This window comes from Rhincodon typus, chromosome 10 (assembly GCF_021869965.1).
Source record: "Rhincodon typus isolate 14 chromosome 10, sRhiTyp1.1, whole genome shotgun sequence".
Classification (NCBI taxonomy): Eukaryota; Metazoa; Chordata; class Chondrichthyes; order Orectolobiformes; family Rhincodontidae; genus Rhincodon; species Rhincodon typus.
In genome coordinates, this window is record NC_063341.1 from 60021613 (window position 1) to 60048799 (window position 27187).

The following is a 27187-nucleotide window of genomic DNA, read 5'->3' on the forward strand; positions in this document are numbered from 1 at the left end:
CTGTGTCTTGCACAAGCATCATGCCTTCTGGCCCTAACTTTACCACAAGGGGAAACAACCTTTCTACGTCTACCCTGTCAACCCCCAAGAATCTTGTATGTTTCAATGAGCTGTTTCTTATTCTTCTGAACTGCAATGAGTACAGGCTCAATCCATTCAGCCTGTTTTTGGTCCGTCCCTCCATACCCAGCAGCAGCCCAGTGAACCTTCTCTGGACTGCCTCACTTTCTGTCTCTGGCAGTTCAGAGAAAGTTCACTAGGATGATCCCTGGTATAGAGGAATATAAGATTAAAGGTTAAACAGGTTGGGCCTGTACTCATTTGAATTTAGAAGAATGAGAAGCAATTTTCATTGTGATGTTTATGTTTCTTCAGGGACTGAGAGGATATTTCCCTGAATGGGAGAGTCTAGGACCAGAGGGTGTACTCTCAGAATTATGGAGTGCCAATTTAAGACTGAGATGAGGAGGAATTTCTTTTCTCAGAGGGTTGAGTGTCTTTGGAACGCCTTGCCACAGAGAGCCGTGATGATAGAGTCCTCATGTATATCTAAGGCTGAGATAGATAGATTCTTGATCGTTAGGGAAATCAAGGGTTATGGCGAAAGAGCAGTGTCAGATCAGCCATGATCCTGTTGAATGGCAGAACAGGCTCGAGGGCCAAATGACCTCCTCCTATTCTTATTTCTTATGGTCTTTATGAGCAAGTCTTGTGGCTGTGGGCTGAAAGGTCTTGTTCTGTGCTGTAGATCTGTACGACTCTAAGGTCCAAGCACAGGGCTGAAGTTTCTTTGTGGGTACAGAGCCAATTGCTCCTCCTAAGTCTGAGAAAAAGAATGGTTTCTGTTTCTTGAGTCTTTTTGAATTGACTAAAATGGTTCTTTTGCATTATCCATACCATTTTAAGTTAATTCGTTAACTTGGATTCAATGACGGCATAGTGTGATTTATTGGAATGTGTTTACCCTTTTATTTAAAACAAAAACATTCCCATGGTGTGCGCGTTGCTTGCAATGCACTTATTACCCATTTTTAATATCCCTGAGGAGGTGATAGTGCGTTCCTCCTTGAAATGCTGTAACTGTATCGAGTTGATGTAACTGAATGGTTTGCTTGGCCGTGTTGATGTGGAATGGAGTCACGTCAAAGATGGGTAAGAACAGTGAATTTCTTTTCCTCCAGGATAGTTGTGACCACTGGATTTTTTTTATTGGAACCCAACAACGTCATGGTCAGCATTAATTTCATAATCTTAATTCTCCAACTGCCATGCCTGAGCATTTGAACTGCCTTGCTGTGGATTAATAGTTCAGTAAGGCAGTATGACACCCATGCCACATGTTGAAAGGTTAAGTTTGTCTGTCGTGTTACTAAAGCATGCCAAGATATATGTCTGAAATACATCTTCTTTGTACTTTGGCAGAGTTCCACTGTTTGTTTAATGGATTCTACTTTTAACCCATGATTTTCAGGTACATCATCCAGCAGGGACACAAGCTGGAAATTGGAGCACCCCGTCCCCCTGCCACGCTCACAAATGCAGTGTCCTGGAGATCAGAGGGTATCAAATACCGAAAGAATGAAGTATTCATTGATTTGATCGAATCTGTCAATTTACTGGTGAGCAGTGGTGACTACAGTAATGGTATCTTGTGAGCTATCTCAATCTTTATTGAGAGTTGCACAGAGAGAGGAGACACAATTAGAATAGTCTGTGTAATAAGTAGCATCCTTTTCTAATGAGGTATTGTTCATGTGGTAATATTATATATATTCTGTTCTTTTTTTCTGAAAAGCTCCCAAATGACATTGCCTTAAAATCAATTAGAAATTATTGGTAGCTAAATGTATGCTCTGAACCTAAGTGTAGACTGGAAAGCAAGAAGGTTATGATGAACCTTTGGAAAACACTGGCTCGTCCTTAACTGGAATATTGTATCCAATTCTTGGCACCACGCTACAGGAAGAATAGGTAGAAAAGGATGAACAAAAGATTTACAAGAATGGTGACAGGAAACAGGGACCTAAGTTGCAGGACAGATTAGAAAAGTCAGGACTGTTCTCCTAAGAGAAGGGTGAGCTGGGATTTGTACAAGTTTTCAAAATCCTAAGGGCTCAGGACAGAGTAGATGGGGAGAAACTGATCCTATTCGTAGAAGGGCTGCAAATCAGAGAACCCCGATATAGGATAATTGACAAAAAAGTGACATGAAGAATAACTTTTATACTCAACAAGTGCTTAGGATTGAAAATGCACTGCATGTGTGTGTGATGGAGGCACATTCAGTTGTGGCATAGACATGACAAGCCAAATAGTTTCCTCTTTGTGCTCTCTGAATCTACAAATGTGTCAGGAAAAAGTGTCTTTTATAAGCTGATGGAAGTTGAATATTGGGTTATTAAAGGACTTCCCTTTCTTTCCAAGCAGCAAAAATGGAAAACTGTTACAAGCTAAGCTAAATATTTACCAAAGAAAAATTTGATTGAGGAATGTTGCAAACTGCAGTGTGCAATTACATCTCATTGGGTTCAGTGACATTAGTCAGTTGTTATGATCCCCAAGTAAAGAGAAACATGAAATTCCTGTTATCTGCTAAAAAAGTAGAGGTTCCATGTTTTAAACAAATGATTTTACTATCCAAGAGGAAAAAAAAGTTCCTAACGAAACACTACCATGGGTTACTACGCACACTGTATATTTTAGTAAAACCACAGTCCTTTATGTTTTAAAATTAAACTCAACTGAAACTTTCCATTTTTATTTTGGGCTATCCACTGTCCTGACCCTTTCTCTTCTCCCATTCCATAATTCCATTTGCTTCTCCTGAATAATTCATCTTTATGGCAACAGAGTTAATTTTTTTCACATTCATTCAAGGGTTGTGAGCATCGCTGACTTCTGGCCATTAATAGTTGCAGTTGAGAAGGTGGTATTGAGCTGTGATGTTGAGATGTCTGATAGATATTTACATAAATTTGTTAGCTTCAAAACCAAACCGCTTGATCCTGAGGTCTGCATGAATAATTTAAATATCAGGATAAATCGGGGAAATACTCCTCAGACCCACTAATTACAGTTCCCTAGCTAAATAAAGACCTGTTATTTTATGTCTTCATTAGCCTTCTAACTTTGAGCTCAAATATACACTAAGAAACCTTTGAAATGACACTGCTTCAGGTATGGCAACCTGCAACTGGTGCAGTGCCATAGGGATCAGTGCTGGGGCCACAATTATTTAAAGCATGTTAATAACTTGGATGAAGAAAGTGAGTGTACAATAACCAAGTTTACAGATGACAGAAAAATAAGTGGGAAGGCAAGTGGTGAGGATGAATTAGAGTCTGCTAAGGGTTAAATAAGTGGGCAAAAACTTGGCAGATGGAATATAATATTGGAAAATGCGAGCCTGTGCACTTTGGCAGGAAGAATAAAGCAGCTGAATATTATTTGAATGGAGACAGACTGCAGAAAGTTGCAGTACAGAGTGATTTGGAAGACCTCTAGCATAAATTTAAAAAAAAATGCTAGCACCTAAATTTAGCAGGTAATAGGGAAGGCAAATGGAATTTTGGCCCCTATTTCAGAGAGAACAGAGTATAAAAATGGGGACCGAAAGAACTACAGATATTATAAATCAGAAACAAAAACAAAAATTGCCGGAAACGCTCTGCAGGTCTGGCAGCATCTGTGGAGAGAAATCAGAGTTAACATTTAAGGGAGGTTGTTATAACAATACAAGGCACTAATCAGAATACAACTGGAATATTGAATGATTTTGGGCCTCTGATCAAACAATTTTTTTTCCTTTATTCGTTCATGGGATGAGGGTGTCATTGGCTAGACAGCATTTTTTGCCCATCCCTAATTGCTTAGAGGGCAGTTAAGAGTCAACCACATTGCTGTGGGTCTGGAGTCACATATAGGCCAGACCAGGTGAGGAAGGCAATTTCCTTCCCTAAAGGATATTAGTGAACAAGATGGGGTTTTTCCTGACAATTGACTCTTAATTCCAGATATTTATTAAATTCAATCCGACCATCTGCCGTGGCAGGATTTGAACCCAGGTTCCCAGATCAATATCTGGGTCTTGGATTTACAGTCCAGTGATAATGCCACTAGGCCATCACCTCTCCATATTGGCATGTGAGGCAGTCCAGAGAAGGTTCACTGGGCTGCTGCTGGGTATGGAGGGATGGACTTATGAGAGGCTGAATAGATTGAGCCTGTACCCATTGCAGTTCAGGAGAATAAGAAACAGCTCATTGAAACATACAAGATTCTTGGGGATTGACAGGGTAGATGCAGAAAGGTTGTTTCTCCTTGTGGTATAGTTAGAGCCAGAAGGAATGATTTTGGAATAAGGGGCTGCCTGTGTAAAACAGCTGAGGATGAATTTCTTCTGAGTGTAATGAATCTATGGAGTTCTTTTAACACATAGGGTTGAAGAGGCCGGGTTATATATGTTCAAGGGTGAGAAACACAGATTTTTATTCAGTATGGGAAAAAGGCAGGAAAGTGTTGCAGAGGATTATGAGTTCAGCCATGATCTCATTGAATGGTGGAGCAGATTCGATGGGCTGAATGGCCTGCTTCTGTTGTGGTCTTATAACCTAGCAATTTCTAACACCCAGCATTTTAATTGCCTCACCCTTATTTCAATTTTCCCAAAATTATTTCTAAAATATTAATATGAACTGTGAACTACATGATTAAGACAGTTCCTTCTATAATCTTTGAGTCTTATTTAGAATCCTAGAAAGATTTTTTTTCACAAGATGGTAATGTCGTTGACTAGCTAGCATTTCTTATCCATCCATGACTCCTCTTGAGAATGCAGTGGTGAACAGCCTTCTTGAATTGTTGCATATGGTGTAGGTACACCCACAATGCTATAAGGACAGTGTTCCAGAATTTTGACCCAGTGGTAGTGACAGAATTCCGCATATCCGTGAAGGAACAGCAATATAATTACAAGTCAAGATGGTGTATGGCTTGGAGAGGAACTTGCAAGTGGTAGTGTTTCTTTGCACTTGCTGCTGTTGTTCTAGGTGATAGAGGCTATGAGCTTGGAAGATGCTGTTGAATGAGACTTCATGACTTTTTAACTGTGCATCTTGTACATGGTACACACTGTTGTCACAGTGATTTGGTGGTGAAAGATAATGTTGAAGGTGGTGGTGGGGATGCTTATCAAGTGGATGTGTGGTGCAGGAAAGAAGTGTATCAGCTTTAGCATTCACATGCCAGCCCTTTGATGAGAATTATCCAAATAGTCCCACTATAAAGCTCTTTTCCCCAAACCATGCTTTGTTTTCCTTTCAAGTAGTTGCCCAATTCTCTTGATAAAATTTACTGTGGAATCTGCTTCCACCATCTTAGAGACAGTGCATTCCAGACATAACAACCTGCTGCATAAACAAAACTTCTGCTGCTTGTGCAAACTTTTTCTGTTTAATTACTCTATTCAAACATTTCTTGGGATTCAAGATAAGTCAAATTCTAAGACAGCTGACTCACATTGCCCTACATCTAGTTGCTGTTACTTGAATGTGCAATGAGTGATTTGGGCCAGAGGCTCATGTCCTTCCCACTCATATAGGGAAGACTATCGATTCAATGACAAGAGGTACCTAATATAAAAGTTGAAATGTAATGGTGAATCTATATAAAACCTTTTAGATGTAAAAACAATTGCAGTTTTGGATTTCATACAGTAGGAAGCATTTTAAGGTGACAGAGGACGTAGTTTTTAGATTCACCAGGATGCTGTGAGGTATGAGGAAATACAATCAAAAAACATGTTGGCCATGGAGCGGGAACTGGAACAGACCAGTTAACCTAATTGAAGGGTACTTTTGTTGTGTAGCACCCCGAATCCAGCATAAAGGGTCTAGTATGTGTGGCTACGTATGCCTGCTGTAAACCTGAGAGGGTGTAGGTGTTAGTAAATATGAACGGTGATCCTGATTTCCCACGTGCTGACTGATCATCTTCTCTTTCTCCAGGTGAGTGCGAATGGCAGTGTCCTGAAAAGTGAGATTATTGGAAATGTAAAGCTGAAGGTCATTCTCTCAGGAATGCCTGAACTACGACTCGGTCTTAATGATAAGGTTCTTTTTGAGATCTCTGGACGTAAGTAATTTTTTTATTCATTCATGAGACTAGGGTGTCACTGGCTAGGCAGCATTTATTGCCCATCCCTAATTGCCCAGTCAGCAGTTAAGAGTCAACTTAATTGCTGTGGGTCTGGAGTCACATGTAGGCCAGACCAGGTAAGGATGGCAGTTTCCTTCCCTAAAGGACGTTAGTGAACCAGATGGGTTTTTCTGACAATCAACATTAGATTCATGGTCAGATACTTTAAAGACTTTTAAGCAATTCTTGGATAGGCACATGAAGGATAGTAAAATGTAGGGTATGCAGGGTAGTTTGATCCTATTAGTAGGATTATAGGTCGGCACAACATCATGGACCAAAGGGCTTGTACTGTACTATGTTCTGTGTTCATCATTAGATTCTTAATTCCAGGTATTTTTATTGAATTCAAATTCCACCATCCGCCATGGTGGAATTCGAACCCGGGTCCCCAGAACATTCTCTGGGATGCTCTGGATTTACAGTCCAGCGATAATACTTCTAGGCCATTGTCTCCCTGATATGGGAGGATTATCAATCATTTTTAAGCCATCAATTTTAAGACTAGCTCTGCCTGTAAGGTATAAGATTCTCATGGCTGATTGAATGATGCCTCTTAAACAGAGAACTATTTACAGCACTGTAGGTGACTATTCAGCCCATCATGTCTGTACTCTCTCTTTCCCTCTCTTTTCCAATAACAGGATGACTAGTATGGAAAATGGAAATGTTTCATCAGGGATGCCTTTCTCGGGGTCAGGGTTAAGTGATGGTGGGCCATATAGAGGGAGTTTTTTTTGTGATACAAACTACAGCTGTACCTGACTAAAGGGTGTTTGATGCTAGCACAAGAAACAGAAGGACAAACAATGCTCATTCCACACTGGTGGCATTTGCTTTGAGCCCAAGTTCACTTCTTGATTAACGTAAAATTCAGATTATATCAAATGTTGGTACCATTTGTAAATATGAATGTGGTTCTGGCTAGAGTCTGGTGAGAAATACAAACATTGCATGGCATCTCCTTTCTTTTGATGGTCAGTTAGCTCAGTTGGTTGGACAGCTGGTTTGCAGTACAAGGTGATGCCAACAATGTAGGCACAATTTCTGCAACAACTGGGTTACTATGAAGTTCCCACCTCTCAAACCCGCCCTTCACCTGACATGTGGTGACCCTCAGGTTAAGCTCATTACCAGTCATGTCTCAGTTTGAGAGAACAGCCCAATGGTGCTCTAGGACTATGGTGACTTTACTTTTCAGTAAGAATGTTTTGCAATGGATTTTGACTTCAGACAGCTGCAATTTGGGGAAATGTTGGTCAAGAAGGCAAAATGGATGCAGGAAACAATTAAACAAACAAAACAATAGAAACTGCGACCACAATTTAGGTAGGCAGATGAATAATGGTTTTTAATTATTACAACTCCAGATGGCAAAATGCTAATACAGTACAATGGGTGAGAGTCTGAATTGGGGAGAAATGAGCTTTTAGGTGGAATTTGAATCATGGCATACCATTTCCCATGTCATTCCCAGTGGCACAATAGGAAGTTGGTACCAATACCATTCTCTCGTCTTTAGTGATTCCAATATCATTCCAGTTTCCAAATGGTTGCAACATGCACAGGAGACACGTGATCACACAATCAGGGAAGTTTTCTATTGGTGAAACTCACTGTCCACTGACAATGCAGCAGGTACTGGCGGCTATAAGAAAGCCTCCAAGAGAAACATGGAAGCTCTGTGTCACAACCATGACTTTCCTGCACAACATCTTTGCCTTTAATGTAACGTTAGTTGAGAACACAAATGTGACATAGGTGTTTTTTCAAAATAAAGTTGCACTTGTAAATAATTTGCATTACATCAACTTCACTTTATTCATGTGTGCACCATGTTTATTTGTCGAGACTTGCTTAGAGAGTCAAGTATATTGGCATGCCTCATGGTTGGCAAGCATTGATTGTTTCAGAAGAGTTGGTGACATTTCTTTGTTTTTTTTATTCACTCTTTCTTGTGTATTCATGCTAGTGTCCCTTATTGCACTTGCCATGTTCTGGGTCAGAGCTGAACCTACATGCTCAGCTGGCTTTCCCTACTGTACATTGTAAATGACTGTCGGAGATAATTTTCAGCATTTGATACTTTTCCCCTCCTTGTTCTACCATCCTCCCCATTTCTTAGCTTCTACTTTCTACGCTCACAACATTTCAGCTGAATAGTACTTGTGCTTATCTACTGATGGACTGAAATGATCTGTCTTCTTTGCATAGACTCTGAAGGTAATCAAATACAAATAACAGACATGTAATGCAATTACATATTGCTGTGCAAAATCTTGGATGTTGCCTTGTGCAATTCCTCAGGGTGACATTTGGTCCACCAGTCTCATTGTGTCATGATAGTCTTTGAGTTTTCTTGTACTATTCACAAATCATTGCAGCAATGAAATCACTATGTATTGCTGTGGAATACAGTGTTAACATTGCAAAGTTTATTTGTTTTAGCTATTGGTTCATTTTTCCATGTTGATAAATATGGCACCAATGTTGTGGCCACCATCTCCTGGTGTTTGGGAGGGCTTAAATCCTATAGTAATCCCATAGTAAATTAAGTGAAGCATTCTCTAAAGCAGGCCATCAAATAGACATAATAAAAAGAACAGCAGCTGGGCTTATAAGAAGTTCAGCAGGTTTATTTTTGGAATTCCCTCAGCTGTGTTGGACTTGATGTTGGAAGAGCTGAAGAACAGCTGTTGTGCAATATTGGAATTAAAGCTACAACAGATTTTCAGAGTGAAACAATTTTGAAAGTGAGGTGCTGTATTTTGGTAAGGCAAATCAAGGTGGGACTTATACATTTAATGGTCAGGTCCTGGGGACTGTTGCCAAACAAGGAGACCTTGAGGTGCAGGTTCATAGTTCCTTGGAAAATGGAGTAGCAGGCAGACAGGGTAGTGAAGAAGGCATTTGATATGCTTGTCTTTATTGGTCAGTACATTGAGTATAGGAGTTGAGAGGTCATGTTACAGCTGTACAGGACGTTAGTCAGGCCACTTGGAGAATACTGTGTCTCCCTGCTGTTGGAAAGATATTGTGAACCTCGAAAGGATTCAGAAAAAAATTGCAAGGATGCTGCCAGGATTAGAGGGCTTTAGGTATAGGGAGAGGCTGAATAGGCTGGGGCTATTTTTCCTGGAGCATTGGAGGCTGCGGGGTGACCTCTATAGAGATTTACAAAATCATGAGGGGCATGGATAGGGTGAATAGCCAAGGTCTTTTTCCCTGGGTAGTGGAGTCCAAAAGTAGAAGGCATAGGTTTAAGGTGAGAGGGGAAGGTTTTAAAAGGGATTTAAGGGACAAGTTTTTCACACAGAGGGTGGTGCAAGTACGGAATGAGCTGCCAGAGGAAGCGGTGGAGGCTGGTACAAGTACAACATTTAAAAGCCATCTGGATGGGTATATGAATAGAAAGGGTTTAGAGGGATATGGGCCAAATGCTGGTAAATGGGACTAAATTAATTTAGGATATCTGGTCAGCAGCGACAAGTTGGAGCAAAGAGTCTGTTTCTACGCTGTACATCTCTATGACTCTGTAACATGTTGCTTCCCAGTCATTACCTTCAGAGGATCCAATAAAGCTGAGAAAGGGAAGTTTTGTGGTCTGAAGATGCTAGATCAATAAATGTCCTTCACTCCCACTGTTTCACTATGAATGAACCCAAGCCCCATATTTGGACTTTTCACCTACAACTCACTTCATCTTGCAAAGACTTCACCTTGGTTACACTTTTAACTGTTTGTCTTTTTACATAAGGGGACAAGGCTAAATCTGTGGAACTGGAAGATGTAAAATTTCATCAATGTGTGCGCTTGTCTCGCTTTGAAAACGATCGAACCATATCCTTCATCCCCCCAGATGGAGAGTTTGAACTTATGTCTTATCGGCTGTACACTCAGGTATGTTACATGTTCACAAGCTGAATTGGGAAACGAAAAGTCGAGTCTGTGACATGTCCACATGTGGCATTGATAAACATACATTCTGGCATGGGGTGCACTGGTACCTCCATGCAGGAAGGTTCATTCCAGTACTTTGCAAGATAAAAAGAGCATAATTGCAAGCAAAATTTTAAACTACAGCTTGCAGTTGCATTTTAAAACAAAATAGGACAAGTAGTGTTTTGCTATATATTGTTGGGGAAATTGAGACTTCATATTGTCATTTAGAGATGTTACAAATTATTTTCCTCTTGTGCACTTCTGAGAAGTGAATATTTTATTTGTTTGTTGGTCTAACTCAGAGTCTGCTTTGCCCTAATATAGACATAGAGTAAGATATTATGCATATAGAAGCATACACTGGTCTGGAGTTAGTACAAACAAACTATTGAAGTTGAAACTCTCTATGAGATGCCTATACCTGCAGTCTGGAAATTCAGTGCATGATGGTAGTCAATAGGCCTATGTCTATTCCATTTCTTTATTGAATAATGTTAAAAATCAGTGAGTAACAAATGGCGTGTTCTATTACACAGGTGATATTTCTCTCAATGTATTGCATGCACACTATTTGAGACAAGATATTACTTTGCAGGTAAAGCCCTTGATCTGGATTGAGTCAGTGATTGAGAAATATTCGCACAGTCGAGTGGAAATTATGATAAAGGTAAGATTGAAATGGTAATGAAAATTGATGTATTTTAATTCAAGTTTCATAAATTTTCTTGTGTTGATTGCCGATGAGAAGTCTGCCCTCCACCTCACAAGCTTCTGCTGGTCAGTGGGATGTAGGTCCCTCTATCTTTGTAAAGATAAAGTCACTATGCCCTTACTGGGTGGCATGATGGCTCAGTGGTTAGCACTGCTGCCTCACAATGCCAGGGACCCATTTTTCAGTCCAGCCTCGGCAACTGTGCAGAGTTTGCATGTTCTCCCTGGGTCTGCGTGGGTTTCCTCCCACAGCCCAAAATGTGCAGGTGAGGTGGATTGGCCATGCTGTAGTATCCAGGGAGGTGCAGTCTAGGTGGATTAGCCGTAGGAAATGCAGGGTTACAGGGAGAGGGTTGGGGGGGTGAGTCTGGGTTCAATGCTCTTCAGGGGGATGGTCTGGTCTCAATGGGTTGAATGGCCTGCTTCCTCACTGTAGGGATTCTATGATTACGAGACCATTAGGTAGCTCCCTCATTAGAGAGGGAGGACTGTTGGTGGTTTAACCCGAGGGTCACCATGCCTCGGGGAGAGGAAGAGGTTGAGTAGGGAAGTCCTTCATGGTAACTTCAACTGGTGTGGGAACTGAACCCACACTGTTGGCTTCGGTCTCAGCACAAACCAGTCAGCCAGCTACCTGAGCTAATTAGCTACCAGGATTCTAGCTTGATCTGCTTTGGAAAAGATGCTGTTTTCCTTTTCCAAACTTCCTATTCTTCCACTCTTTATTTTCAGGCTACAAAAACCCAGAAACCAGCAGCCTCGATCCAAATAATCATTCTCTATGTGCTAGCCTAGACTGAGAAGGTTTTGTATGTCTCTTAATTCCCTGGTGATAGCTCCGTAACTAAGTCTTACTCACTCCTCATTTGATGGCTACCCATACAGTCTCAGCAATAGTAACACAGGATGATTTCTTCCCTCTATCACCTAACCTCCTACCCCCACCCCTGCTGCAGAATGTCTTGTAAGATCGGAACTGGGGATGTTTGCCGATGATTGTGCAATGTTTAGCATCATTCTTGATTCATCATATACTGAAGCAGTCTATGTTCTTCTGCAGCTAGGCATGGAGAACATTCAGGTTTGGGCCGATAAGTGGCAAATGGGAATTTGCAGTGTACAAATGCTAGGCAATAACCATCTCCAGAAAGAGAATTTAAACATGTCCACTTGACATTCATATTGCTGAATCCCAACCATGAACATCCTTTGGGTTACCATTAACCAGAAACTGAACTGGGCCACCCACATAAATACTATGGCTTCCAGAGCAGGTCAGCTGCAGGGAATTCTGAGGCAAGTAATTCAACTTCTCAGAGCCTGTCTGCCATTTAAAACGTACAAGTTAGGAATGTGATGGAATACTACCAAGTTATCTGGATGAATACAGCTCTAACCACACAAGATGTTTGAACCCCCTTCCGGTCAAAGCAGCTCACTTGATCAACACCTCATCCACCACATTAGACATTCACTCTTTTCACCAGTGTATACCATCCACAAGATGCACTGCAGAAATTCAGCAAGGCATATTCAATTGCACCTTCCAAACTTGTGACTTTTACCACTTAGACGGACAAGGGCAGCTGATCCATGCGAGCACCAGCACCTGCGAGTTTCTGTGCAAACCATCATCCTAACTGGGAACTAATTTCAGTATTCTTCCACTATTACTGGGTCAAAATCCTGGTAACTCCCTCTCTAACAGCAACATGAGTGTCCTAGATACCAAGGCAACTTAATTGGGCAAGTAGAGGAGGCAATGGCCTAGTGGTATTATCGCTGGACTGTTAATCCAGAGACCCAAATAGTGTTCTGGAGAGCTGGGTTTGAATCCCGCCACGGCAGATGGTGAAATTTGAATTCAATAAATATCTGGAATTAAGGGTCTAATGATGACCATGAATCCATTGTCAAATGTTGGGGGAAAAACCCATCTAGTTCACTAATGTCCTTTAGGGAAGGAAACTGCCATCCTTACCTGGTCTGGCCTACATGTGACTCCAGACCCACAGCATTGTGGTTGACTCTTAACTGCCCTCTGAGCAATTAGGGATGGGCAACAAATGCTGCCTAGCCAGCGATGCCCTCATCCTGTGAATGAATAAATAAAAAAAAAGTGTCAAAAAAATCAGACTCTCACTGTTGAAATAAATTAAGTTCTCCTTCCTATGGTAGTGAGATGATTTTCTTGACATCAGGTGGTGAGAAGCCTATATACATGCATTGGCATCCCATTTATGACAAGAATTAACATCCACTTCCCAATGGTCATCAAGCAGGGTGTGTCCCTGGACCAGCACACCACCCAAATGGAGAACGGCGATGTACCCACTTCACCTTCATGGGTGGCACTTTAGCAGGAGGATCATGGAGCAGCAATTGTCTCAGAATGGCAATTTAGCGCAGAAGGCAAAGCAAGATCCCAAAGCAGGATTTCCGTGACTGTAGGAAACAGTGAAGGGTCAGTGTTAGTGTTGGGGTGGGTGGGGGGTTGGTTGAATTTATGGCTGTAGGGCTTGGTGCTGTGTTAATGTCTTATAGTAGCAGAATTCAAGAGCTTGTCTGTCTTCATGGAGAGGTGGCAGGAGCCTTGGAAACCTATGCCCAGCAGAACACTTAGGAGCTGCCAGATATGCAGTCAGACCTGCCCTCTATGCATCTAGCTATGGATGCTCAGCATCAATGGCAGGGCGAGATGGGGATGAGGCTCCTCAATCTCACACCAGGCACTTTTACTTCTCAAGAAAACAGGGTGGTGCCAGCTGGCTTTTTGCTTTTCACAGAGGTGAGGACAAAAGAAGCACCTTGAGAAAGGAAAGGTCAGCATTTTATTGCAAAGGTAAATCAAACAGGAAAGCAACTCAATTTTTGAGTTGTAGAATGTAGAATGTAGAAAGAAGCAGAAGATTGACAGCCAATTGCACAAATGAAATAATAACAAGAGCATTACAGGGTTCAACTTAGCTCAGTCATTCTGGACACAAGTGACTGTAAGGTTCACTCAGACCTCTCTGTCATGGTGTGTCATTGCTCTGTCTTTTCTTCCATAGAATTAGCATGGAATTTTTTTTTCATCTAATGGTTAATTTTGTTCTAGAATGTGTGCACATGTGTACATATGTGTGTGGTTTTTAGTCATTTATCTCGTTACTGCATATTGTCATATCATTGTTATGTATCTGTATGTTTACTTGTAACTCACTTCATAACTCAGAGTTTTCTACCTGCCCAAATTCAGGCTAAGAGTCAATTTAAACACCGTTCTACGGCAAACAATGTTGAGATTTTAGTACCAGTTCCCAGTGATGCTGATTCACCAAAATTCAAGACAAGTACGGGCACTGCAAAATGGGTACCAGAAAAAAACGCTGTCCTCTGGTCGATCAAGTCTTTTCCTGTGAGTAAGGCAGAAAATATTTATGTTAGAGCGGGGCAGCATTTCATAACTCAAACCCATGGTGATATAAAGTAGTGCGTTCACTTGCCTTGCGCACTCAATTGTAGGACTGGGAAACATTGACAGCTGAACATTGTAACAGAGAGATCTATACTTTAGATTTTGTGAAATAGTTTGCTGAGTATTTGAATATTTTTAAAGCAGAGGTAGATAAATTCCAGTGAAGGAATCAAAGGTTATTGGAGGGAAATGGGAATTGGAATTTGTAAAAGAAACACCTCAGCCATGATCTTAGTAAGTGATGGAGCAGAGTTGAGGGGTTGAATGGCCTACTTTTGATCCCAATAATAGCTCCTTCAGCCCAAATAAACCAAAATAGAGAAAGTAATAAGGTTAGCGTAATTTAAATGCAGGAAGAAAGAGGTGCTTGGATTATAGAGTTAATGAGAACCTGAGGAAGGGTCACCGGACCCTAAACATTAACTCTGTTTTCTCCTTCACAGATGCTGCCAGACCTGCTGAGCTTTTCCAGCAACTTTGTTTTTCTTCCTGTTTTTCAGCATCCGCAGTTCTTTCGGTTTTTAATTTAAACACAACTGTTTATCTTTTCTGTCTGTGAGTCATCACTTGGAGTTAATTTATGAACTTCAATCATATCAGTGGGAGTGTGAAACGTAGTCCAGATTGGTTAGCATCACTATAATCCAAGCACCTCTTTCAGGACTTTATCATCAGCCTCTCCTCATTTCCTGTGACTTTTGTTACGTTAAGGGTGGCAAAGAGTACTTGATGCGGGCTCACTTTGGTCTCCCAAGTGTGGAGGGTGAGGAACAGGAGGGGAAGCCGCCCATCACTGTCAAATTTGAAATTCCGTATTTCACTGTGTCTGGGATTCAGGTGAGTGTTTTCAAATTATTTTTGTGTAATCTTTCTTTTCTTGGTACTTTTAAAGGTAAATTGGAATTAGGATTATTTAGGAATAGAAGAGCTTCACCCAATTCACTTTGCGATGAGGTTTAGAGCAGCACAGTTCAGACAAATCTACAGCAGCAGTAAGGAGGGCAGTATGCAGTTTGGGGGAACGTGGAGGAGTGAGGGGGGATAGGGGAGGAGTGCCGGGGTGGATAGGGGAGGAGTGCCGGGGGAAAGGGAAGGATTGAGGGGGGAACGGGGAGGAGTGACGGTGGGGGGCGCGGAAACGGGGAGGAGTGACGGTGTGGGGGGGAACGGGGTGGGGTGACGGTGGGGGGGGGGAATGGGGAGGAGTGACGGGGGGGAAAGGGGAGGAGTGCTGGGGTGGGGGGAACAGTGACGGGGGAGGGAAGGGGAGGAGTCACTTCATAAACTCTCCAGCCCAGGCAACATCCTAGTAAATCTCCTTTGCACACTCTCCAGTGCTATCACATCCCGTCTTATCCAGTGGATTTCAAAATTGCAGACAATGCTCTAGTTGAGGCCTAACCAGTGTTTTATACAATTACAGTATAACCTCACTGCTTTTAAACTCTGAGCCTCGACTAATAAGAGGACGGTCTGCGAAATTCCCTTGGGGGTCTCATGAAATCCTGCTGCTTGTATGCAACCTGTCCCCAGTATTACCTGCCCAACTAAGACCCTTAAGCTGTGAATTATTGGCTGCTTGATGGCCACTTTCTGCCTGGCCTCTATTTTGAAGCTGATGGGAGCGGCTCAAATATAAGACATGAAGTCCAGCTGTTCACTCATCTCGGGCCTTGGGTGTGATGGGCCCCTTTCTATAATTGAAGTTGTCCTCCCAAGGTCATAGCCCTCACAGCAGCTCACCCACCACCACCACCTAACCCCCAGCATCTCCAACGAGAACCCCAGATCACTCCACCTGTCCCCTGGGCCTCACCTTCCCTCCCCAATGTAAGTTCCCCTGCATTTATCTAGTTGCGATCTTAGAATCTGAGGACTGCTTGTAATCCCAGTCCTGGCCACTTCTGCCACCAGCACTATTCAGACTACAGAGCTACTGGCCAATCAGTTTGGCCAGAGGCTCCTTGGAGCATTAATGGCTTTGGGGCTGCTGGGATGGGAAGGAAACATCACCATTTGAAAAAAATCTTGCCTTATGACTGCAGTGCGACTGTAATATCCATAAGCAATTAGTGCTTTTACCTATGTTGCCACAATATTCTTCCTACCACAATTCAGGCACATTTGTTCAGTTGTCTTAACAAAGGTCCAGCAAAGAAATGCAAGAAATTAAAATAAAATATGCCAGATATAGGGATAATGAAGAGCTTGTGATACTCATGTTTGTTTTAAACTAGGTGCGCTATCTGAAAATCATTGAAAAGAGTGGCTATCAAGCTCTTCCCTGGGTTCGGTATATTACACAGAGTGGAGGTAAGCAACTATGTGTGAAAAGTCATCAACAGTATTACCATTTCCCAGCTCCTGGCTTTAGCTTCAATATCCATCTCCATATCCAGAGGAAATGATGGAGTCGGGCATAACTGCAACATTTAAAAGGCATCTGGATGGGTACGTGAATAGGAGGGGTTTAGAGGGATATCGGCCAAACGCTGGCAAATGGGACTAGGTCAGATTGGGATGTATGGTCAGTGCAGACAGGTTTGACTGAAGGGTCTGTTTCCATGCTGTGTGACTCTATGACTCAAATATTTAATACTTTTTATGAAAAAACTGATGTCTTCAATAAAAATCTTTTAAAAATCATATCATTTGTTTGATTTGCATATGCTATTTTTATGGGTTGCCCACGCCAGTATCCAGCAGATTATCCTTTAATTCCTGAAGAATCCATAAGTATGAAGGATTGGCAACCACTAGTTTCAACCTCCATGTCACTTGCTCCATCCTTTAAACTCTCAGCTAAAACCACACTTTGGAAATGTTCATGAAGCCAGATAAATGGCAGGAGTGCATTTTCCCACTGCAAACATTTTTGGAAACCATCACATTTTTACACTACTCTAGAGACTATCATCCTTGTAAACCTGTAGAGGTATTACCATTTTTTCCCCCCGAGATATACTTTATTCGTAAATTTGTAAAAATACATACAAAATTATTGACTTGAATCTTACATAATTTGTAATAAAATTCAACTTGTCCACAAACAGCATATTCCATTCAGCACAACTGTAATAGACATGATATTTATATTCCATATCAGGTACACAAACATCAGTTGCTTCTGGAGGACTATCAACTCCGTGTAAGACCCTCACTGGTCTGCACAAAACTTGTTGGCCTTCCAGTGCAAGGAGTTTTCCTCAGTCAAGTGTTGGAAGGTGGCACAATCTGAGATCCAGGAATATGTGCTGAGGCATGCAATAAGGATTGGCTCAGCTGTTGCATAGGCACAATGGGAAAAGGTTGCTGTTTAGGGCTTTTGCCATATCACACAGAGAGCTAAAAACTGTCATCCTGCCCCCAAAACCCAGCTGGATGCCTTATAAAAATATAGATTGTGAAAATGCAGAGCATTGAAAATGTATTGAGGCACCAGAGAATTTCTATTAGAGTTTCTGTAATTTCAAATGGAAATATTTTCACCCTTGAGCTGTAAAGGTATAATTGCTATTGAAGTATTTCAGTGTTAACGCACACCTGAAATGTGGATCTGTACCGTGATCTCCCAGGTGTAATCAATCCAGCAGCGTCTTTAGAGTAATGATATCTAAGCAAACATTTGTGTAAATAAAAGTCATCACATTATAAAAAGAGATTACAGCTGTTCGATCCTAAACAAGTTCCACTATCTGCTGTCACCAAAGGGGAACCTGGAAGGATAGAGTGAATATTTCTGGATGAACATGAGATCTGAACTGAGGATTTTGGTACAAATTTAAATCTAAATGTGAAGGTTAGTATTTGGGAAAGGAGACATTTTGTATTTGGGAGATAATGGTTTGCTACTTGTCTTTGGCAGTTTCCCTCTGATTGCTTCATGTCTCTGTGTTGTATTCCAGATTATCAATTGCGCACGAATCAGTAGAAGTACATTGGAATTTCCAAGAATGCAATTTGTAACAAAGTTATGAAAAAGGAAAGAATCTTAACTGTTGACTCCTCAAGACAACAACCTTGGTGATTACAGATTCTACAGAGAGAAGATTCAAAAGACAGTTCCTACCAGAACAGACAGGAAACTGTGACTGTGACTTTGATTTCTTCGTTGTTTCTGGATATATGTTAGGTTACTATTTCATTACTATTCCTTTGTTGTTACTTGGAAACAGTCAGGTCAATGTTGCCAGGCAGGTTAATTGCTGCTCCCTGCGGGATTTTCTGTCGTACAGTTTTAATTTCTGATGGTAATAATGCAGAAGATCACAATTAAAGCAACATAATTTGAACATTTTCACTGAGCTGATACGGACGAAGGTGTGATGTCTAAGGGCATAATGACATAAAAACTAGAAGCAGGAGGAGGCAATTTAGCCCCTCAAACTGCTCCACCATTTGATACGATCCTGGCTGATCCCATTTTGGCCTCAACTCCACTTTCCTACCGAATCCCCATAATCCTTTAACCTGTTACTCATTAAAAATCTATCTCCTGACATCCGCTGCACACGCTGGAGTAGTGAATTCCTTAAACTCACAACCCTTTCAGAGAAGCAATTCTTCTTCATCACTGTTTAAATCTGTTACTCCTTATCCTAAAACTATGCCGTGTGAGTCTAGATTGCCCCACAAGGGGAAACATCCACTCTACGTTTACTTTGTTAATTTCCATCAGCATCTTATATATTTCAATTAAATCTCCTCTCATTCTTCTAAACTCTAGCGAGTATAAGCCAAAGGTGCTCAATCTCTCCTCATAAAACAAATCTTTCATCACTGGAGTTAATCATCTGGATCTTGTCTGAACTGCCTCCACATCAATTGATATAAGTGAAATTCCACATGTATATCCACAGAGAGCGATGAGGAGAATCTGGTTCCTTTGTTTGTGTGTAACTCTTGTTCCTCTTTGCCATTCCCAACCCACAACCAAACCCCAAATTGTCCCTCTGATTTCTTGTTTTTTTTACGTAGGGATGCACCTCTGGAATCAGAAGTGAATATCATTGTAACATCTTGCCTTCCATGAATTGTATCCATGTCTTCTCACTGGGCAAAAATAATTGGAAAAAATATACAACAAAAACAAGTGAGAGAAATAGAAGGATAAATGTTCTTATTGTCTGCTTGAAGATCTGTTACAATGATCCAGTTTTATGTGACAACTTCTTGTGTGATCAAGAAGCATTTGCTATCTTGTGGGTAGATTTATTTTCATGAGGTCACCATTGTATTATGCCTTAATGTTTGCCTGTCCATAACAATTCCACCAATATTAAGGGGAGGTTGTGGCGTAGTAGTAATGTCACTGCAGTAGTCATCCACGACCAAACTAATGCTCTGGGGCCACGAGTTCAAATCACACCTTTGAGACGATCTGGAATTGGAAGCAAGGCACTGCCGCCTCAAAGCACCAGGGACCCCAGTTCGATTCCAGCCCTTAGGCAATTGTCTGGGTGGGTTTCCTCTGGGTGCTCCGGTTTCCTCCCACAGTCCAAAGATGAGCATGTTAGGTGGAATGGCCATGCGAAAAACTGACCTATAGCATTCAGGGATTTGCATGTTAGGTGTTTCTTTTTAACTGCAAAAATATACTTTATTCATAGAAGGAAATCTTTATGTACATACACAGTTAATGAAGTCATTCTGGTCTATACTGTATTACAGAGAATAAAATAAACATTGGTGTTCGCCTTTCTTTATATTTACAAATAACCTCTCAGCATTTAGCTGAGGCATCAGCAGGGGCTGGTTACTGAATAAACCCCCTGTTTTACTTTGGCAGAAGGACCTTACACGGTGGTCTTTCCCCACTGCACCTTGGCAGCAGTTGGCCCAAGCTTTATTGCGTCCCTCAGGAAGTAGTCCTGGACCTTGGAATGTGCCAGTCTGCAACACTCAGTTGGGGTCAAATCCTTCAACTGGAAGACCAGCAAGTTTCAGGCAGACCAAGGAGATTCTTTCACCGCATTGATGGTCCTCCAGACACAGCTGATGTTTGTCTCTGTGTGTCCCGGGAAACAGCCTGTAGAGTACAGATTCCCGTGCCATGGAGCTGCTTGGGACAAACCTTGACACAAACCACTGCCATTTCTCTCCACACTTCCTTTGCATAGGTACGTTCCAGAAGGAGGTGTGTGACAGTCTTGTTCCCTCTGCAGCCACTTCGAGGGCAGTACTTCGAGGTGCAGAGAGCCCGGGCATGCGTGAAGGATCTCACGGGCAGAGCCCTAATCACCACCAGCCAAGCAATGTCCTGGTGTTTGTAGGAGCGTCCTGGTGATGAGGCACTCTGCCAAATGACTTCAGCAGTCTGCACAGAAAACCACTGGACAAGATCCACCCTCTCCTTTTCCCGAAAGGTCTTGAAGATGCTACATGCTGACCACTGCCTGATGGACTTGTTGTCAAAGACGTTTTTCTTCACAAATTTCTCCACAAAGGACAGTTCATACAGGACAGTCCGATTACTTGGAGCATTCCACAGCAAAGAGACCAGGCCTATCCTTCACAACACCGGGAATAGGTAGAACCTCAATACCAAGAATCTATGCATAGCTTGATGCGGCCACACACATCAGGGTGAGGGTAGCATGTTAGGTGGGTTAGCCATGGTTAAAAACCCCATACAGAGTTACAGGGGTGGATTTGGGTCAGATGCTCTCTTTCCGCTTTTAGTGATTCTATGAAAGCTAACCTCATGGTAACCAGGGTTGATTGTTGTAAAAACCCATCTGGTTCACTAATGTCCTTTATGGAGGGAAATCTGCTGTCCATACTTTGTCTCTGATTCCAGAACCACAGCAATGTTACATAGACATAGAATCCCTACAGTGTGGAAACACTTCAGCCCAATAAGTCCACACCAACCCTTAGAGCATATCACTCCGACCCATCCCCATTTAACCCACCTAATCTAACATCCCTGAACACTACGGGCAATTTAGCGTGGCCAATCCACCTAGCCTGCACATCTTTGGACTGTGGGAGGAAACCGGAGCAAACCCATGCAGACACGGGGAGAATGTGCAAACTCCACACAGTCGCCCGAGGGTGGAATCGAACCCAGGTCCCTGGTGCTGTGAGGCAGCAATATTAACCACTGAGCCACCATGCCGCCCTATGTTGTTGACTTTTTACTGTCCTCTGGGCAATTGGGAATGGATGGTAAATACTTGCCTCACCAGTGACATCCATATCCTGTAAACCAATAGACAGTAGCTATTTCATTATTACTCCTTCATTTTTACTGGGAAACAGAGGGGTGAATGCTGCCAGGCAGGTTAATTGCTGCTCCCTTCTGGTTTTTTCTGTCATACAGTTTAGTTTTTGATGCTGATAATGCAGCAGACCTGAATTACAGCAACATCATTTCAATGTTTTCACTGAGCTGATGTCTTTAACGTAAGTATATACACTTTATTTCTATTACTTATCCAAGCGTCAGGGTGGCCTGCCATTGAGTTTTATATTTGTAAGCAAGTTTAATGAGCCCATTGAGGTCACTTGACATTGTCCTGCCAAGTATGGAAGCAAAGTATGGATACCTCGACATCCTGGCAACCAGCAAGATGCCTGCTATTACTGATATGTTGGGAGCCCCTGACCATGCTTCCTTTCAAACTTAGCAGGCTGCAGGATGTTTGAACCTGGAGCTTCCAAAACACTGGCCTGTGCAAAGTTGTCATCAAAAGGCTCCATAACTGATCACCAATCCACTTTCACGTGTTCAATGAAAGTCAGGCCATCATCTGGTCTGATGAGCAGCCTAAAAGATTTGGCTGAAGACTGCCGAACCAACAATAGTAAGTTATGTAAAAATGTTAAGTTGTCAAAACCTGAACATGGATCCAGGAGATGCAGGAGTAGTCCTTTGGACCACTCATTAAAAGCCCAGACAGTTGCTGCCCATTATTTTACTACATCCCACCTTGTCCTGCCAGGGAGAATGGAGTCTGATAGTGGATGATTGATCTGCTGAAAGGTTATGAAAAATGTGAATGTGAAGCTAGACTTGTATGGAAAGTGCATGAAAGGCATTGAGTTGAGGAAGTGAGGAGAATAATTGTGAGGATGGTGTGCAGAGCATGCAAGAGGCAATGGATGGAAGTTGAGTTAAAATGTGCTGCCACAATTGAAAAGCAAAGAAGTGAAAGCTTGGAAGCTGACAGGTTATCCAAGTCGAACAGAATAAGAGAGATGCGAGTCTGAATCTTAATAGTTCTGGTGAGGTGTTTGATTTTTATTTCCTTACATTTCAGTCAGATCCTAGATATTATACACTTTGTGTTTGCTGACTCAATCGTGTCAGCCTACTGCTGCCAAACTGTTTGCTTTGACACCGCTTTCCCGTCAGCCAGAAACTGGGCCCCTTTCTTTTAGCTGCTGAACCTGTGCAGGGCTGGGGAGTCTTCTGGCTTTTGTGGCCCTCACATTCACTGTATTTTCCCACTTTCAAACACAGAGATGCACAGAACAGGAGAAGTACTTCTCAAGTTGAAGTCTTCCTTTAAATGCTGTCACTGTTGCACAATGATCCTGCAGTCCCAGAGGGCAAGTCGCTAGCAACTGTTGAGACTATCGCTGTCTGTTTATCAACTGTAATCAAACGAGGCATGAAGCCAAATTTGTGTTGTTCCTCTTATCCACGTCATTAGGTGGTGGCTCTGCCCACATGACCCCATTTTGCATGGAAATTGAATTCCTCTGCCAGTAATCCTTCATTATGTCGTCCTTCAATCCATTGATTTACCTAGTTCCTTCTTCACCACTCCCAGTAACAATGTAGCTATTGTGTTTTTTATTCTACTTGCATATTTTCAGTCGGGAAAATTTTAAAGTTGCAGGCTCTAAGTGGTGACTAAGCAGCACCAACCTTTTATGACACCTACTGTTGCCCACAGACATCCCATGGGATCGAGCATGACTGGCACCTGCTGAGAATTAGTAAACCAGATTGGTGAAGGACCCATTTACAGGGGATCTGGGAACTATGTGAATAGGGCAAGCAACCTTGCATTTCCTTAGATGTCCGTCTTCCCTCCCACCTATCCGCTCCTCCCACCTCACTGACCGATCCCCACCGCTGCCTACCTGCACTCACCTATCACCATCCCACCTACCTTCCCCAGCCCCACCCCTCCTCTCTCTGTTTATTTCAGAGCTCCCTTCCCCCTCCCCCATTTCTGAAGAAGGGTCCCGACCCGAAATGTCAGCTTTCCTGCTCTTCTGATGCTGCCTGGACTGCTGTGTTCCTCCAGCTCCCCACTGTGTTATCTCTGACTCCAGCATCGGCACTTCTTACTACCCCTTGCATTTCCTTAAGCAGATTGCAAATAAGCAGGGCAAAATGTTGTTGGAAATAATTAATTCACTATCAAATCTGATGCAAAAAGCAAAATAGAAAAAGAGGGAAAGAAAAGTTTTTTTTTAAACATGGGGTTTTTATAAAAGAATTAAACAATTTTAAAAAAAATCTTGAGCAATAATTAAAACCAGGGGTGAATGAATCTCAACATTTGTAAAAATTAATTTTCAGCATTGTAGTATTTTGCAGTAACCGTGTAATTGAACAATTACTGTCACTGGAGTGGACAAGTGCTTGTTTTGGTGTGTCTATAGGTATTTGTCACAATTTCATGTTTCCTTGCTGAGTCACAGGATGAGATAAATGTATTGCAAAACTTCTGGAGGGTCAAGCCAACATGGTCAACAACTTTCTGATTTTCATGTTTAACTGCATGTGTTAGATAATGCTGCTGAAATTACTACCATAATAACACTGGTGTAACCATTATTTCTGCAGCAACATTCAGCATATATACATAACATATACCCATTCAGAATCGTGTTCCACTCCCCACACAAAGATGCAGGTGCTATGAATAATACAAAACCCCAGCATTCAATGAAGCATGCGTTGGCCTGCAGTAGGTGGATTCCCTTTTCCCCCTCCCCTTCTCCACCCCCTTATCCACCACAACCCCTATTTCCTCTGCACTCCCTTCCTCACCCCTCTCCCCTCTTCCCCACGGTTTCTCACACTTCAAACCCCTTCAATCCCCCTTGAGTTCTTCAGGTACCAATTTCAGGCTCCTCCAATTAATCGAGCTCCCAGATTTTCACTTTCATGCGCAGCTTTCTTGCACTTATTGAATATTGGGCCATCCCATTGATGACATGATAATGCGCCTCAAGCTAAAAAATTTTTAGGACTTCATGCTGCTGGATTTGGGTAGATAAATAATCACAGGTAAGGTTTAAAATTTCTCTTCTTCTGGCCTTTTGAAAATCCACATTTTAGTTACTCCATCTTTTGGTGGCTGCACCTTCAGCTACATGACCCCCTAAGCTCTGGAATTCTCTTTGTAAAAATCTCCATGGTTTTCCTTCTTTCAGACATTCCTTAGAATGTATGTCTTTAATCAAAAGCTTTCACTTAGCTGTCCTAGTGTTTTGTTATGTGGCTCAGTGTTATATTTTGTTTTATAATGCCCCTGTGAATTACCTTGAGGCAGCTTATTACATTAAAGGCGCTATGTTATTGCAAGTTATTGTTGTTGAAAGAATCCAGTCAATGTGAAGCTTTTACCAACTAGGTCAATCGATCTCAATAACAGCCAAGTATAACTCAGAATAAATTGCTGTTGTGCTATACAGTAATTGAATAGCTATTGTGTGAAATTTGATCATGCCATCTTTGAAATAATACTGAGCTGTTAAAAGGGCTTCACAAAGGAATTACAATAGTGATTCAGAGAGTTGGAGGTTTTTTTGATGTTAAAAAGAGGTTCGCAGAATTGAATGTATTTCTAATGGAGTACGGATCATGAAGGGAGAGAATTCATGTACCGAGGGAAAGGGGAGAAGAGGGTAAAATAAAGCAATAGTACTTGGAATTGAATGCACTCGGGATACTGCAGTTCCATTTTGAAGTATGCAAGACACATCAGACCAGCATGTCTCATTCACCAGTTTTCCGGGTTTTTCCTCTTTGGGGTATTTGGGAATTGTGGATATTGGTTGTACAAGAAGTTATTAATTTTTTTTATTTAACCAATTTTCTAATCAATCTGTCCAGAGATGTTATTACACTCCACTGGAGCAGGTGGGACTTGAACTCTGGCCTCCCAGTCCAGGGGTATTGACACTACTATTGCAACACAAGACAGCATTTCACAAAACTAAAAATACCTGTGTAAATGGAGATGCTTGGTGAGAAATCTGAGAAAGAAAATTCATTTGATGGGAGAGGCTCTATCTTAATTCAGTCACTTGAGGCTACTTGGCTCTTAATAAGGCAGTGTAGGCCCAAAAAGCCTACTACCAGCTGTGACCTGGAGCCTCCAGGGATAGACAGTGAACTAATAATAAGGTGAATCACAGGACTGCAGCCTACAAATTTGTGTTAAGTGCTTGTGGGCAAGCCTTGGAAAGTCAGAATGTGGCAGAATTCCCAGCCTCCGGCCAGCTCTTGAAGCCACAGCATTTGTGTGGTTTGTCCAATTAAATTTATGGACAATGGTGTTCCCAGGATGATAATGATGAAGGGGTTTAGTGACAGTACTGCCTCCTATCAGAAGGGGAAGTGGTTAGATTATGGATTTTTGGAGATAGCCAATACTTAGGACTTTTGTTCGGAATTAAAGACATTACGTGCAAGATCCAACTAAACTCTGCAAGCAATTTTTCAGAAAAGGGCCCTAAACAGATCAGACAGATACTGAAAAAAAAACTATAACCTAACCTGTAAAAACATTGAAAACTTAATCAGAGGTCAAGGGTTGTATTCTCTCTAGTAAAATGTCTACAGCCTGGCAATATCCTGTGGAACAAAAACAGAAGTTGCTGGAAGCTCAGCAGGTCTGGCAGCATCTGTGAAGAAAAAAATCAGAGTTAACGTTTTGGGTCTGGTGACCCTTCTGAAATGTTAATTCTGTTTTGAAGACTGCAGTATTCTGTGGTCTTCGTGAACGTACTGTCCACTGCCTAAACACCACATCATGGAAATATTTCCTCAAAGAATGGATTGCACTGGCAACCAGTGGGAACTCTAAAATGATTCCATTCAAAGATTTCATTGTTTGGGGGAAATAGGGTTTGTTGCTATGCTATTTTAACACTGGAAAGAATCTAGGCCCCCTGAAGAGTGGAGCCATGGGCATGCCTGGGCAGAGCTCAATTATCGTTATAGTATTCAGGTCAGTGTGCCCTACAATATTCTGGAAATGTCAGATACCAATCTCGAGTCATTTGCGAAAGCAGTTGGTGATATATAGAATTGTATAAAAGACAATGTTCAACACCGATATAAGCCATTCAGTTGCTGCTTGGTGGCTAACTTGTTGCTGCTGATGTTTCTTCTCAGTGGAACTTCCTTCCAATCTTCTTTCAATTCAAACCGCGTGATCTTCTATTCTGTTCGCCTTCCTGTATTCATCTTGCTTTCCCTTCAATGCTATTCGCCTCAACTGCTCCTTGTGATAGCAAGTTCCATTACAGCCCTCTCAGTGAAAAGATTTATTCTGACTTTCCTGTTAGATTTATTATCTACTATCACGTATTTGTGGTCCCTAAGCTTGAAACCCCCACATTTAGCAGTGACTTACTTTTGTAGACTGTTAAATTTATTCATCAGCATCACAACTTCAACAGGTTATTCCTTAGTCTTTTGCTTTCTGAAGAGGCCTCACCCTGTTCAATATTCTCTGGCAGGTATAACTTCCCCTTCATTACAAGTCTGCTTTGGAGTACAAAACAGGAGTGCAAAATGCATGATTATAAAAATCAGAGATAGTAGGAGTTGCAGATGCTGGAGAATCTGAGATAACAAGGTGTAGAGCTGGATGAACACAGCAGGCCAAGCAGCATCAGAGG

General features: G+C 41.9%; 1 protein-coding gene across 2 annotated transcripts in view; it reads left to right on the forward strand.

Annotated features, from left to right (window-relative positions):
• The window catches only part of ap1m3 (adaptor related protein complex 1 subunit mu 3), a 51248-nt gene extending 31240 nt beyond the window's left edge, over positions 1-20008 (forward strand). The window contains exons 5-13 of one of the 2 annotated variants that reach the window (XR_007263020.1): positions 1472-1619; positions 6006-6132; positions 9953-10095; positions 10733-10804; positions 14090-14248; positions 15020-15145; positions 16546-16621; positions 18019-18107; positions 18214-18250. Coding sequence is in view for 1 of the 2 variants with exons in the window: in XM_048601762.1 (XP_048457719.1) it covers positions 1472-1619; positions 6006-6132; positions 9953-10095; positions 10733-10804; positions 14090-14248; positions 15020-15145; positions 16546-16621; positions 18214-18239 (877 nt within the window). In the remaining variant the exon portion in view is untranslated. Of the gene's footprint in view, positions 1-1471; positions 1620-6005; positions 6133-9952; positions 10096-10732; positions 10805-14089; positions 14249-15019; positions 15146-16545; positions 16622-18018; positions 18108-18213 lie in introns of both variants that reach the window. The other variant, XM_048601762.1, reaches the window with a different exon arrangement.
• Positions 20009-27187: the final 7179 nt, after the last annotated feature.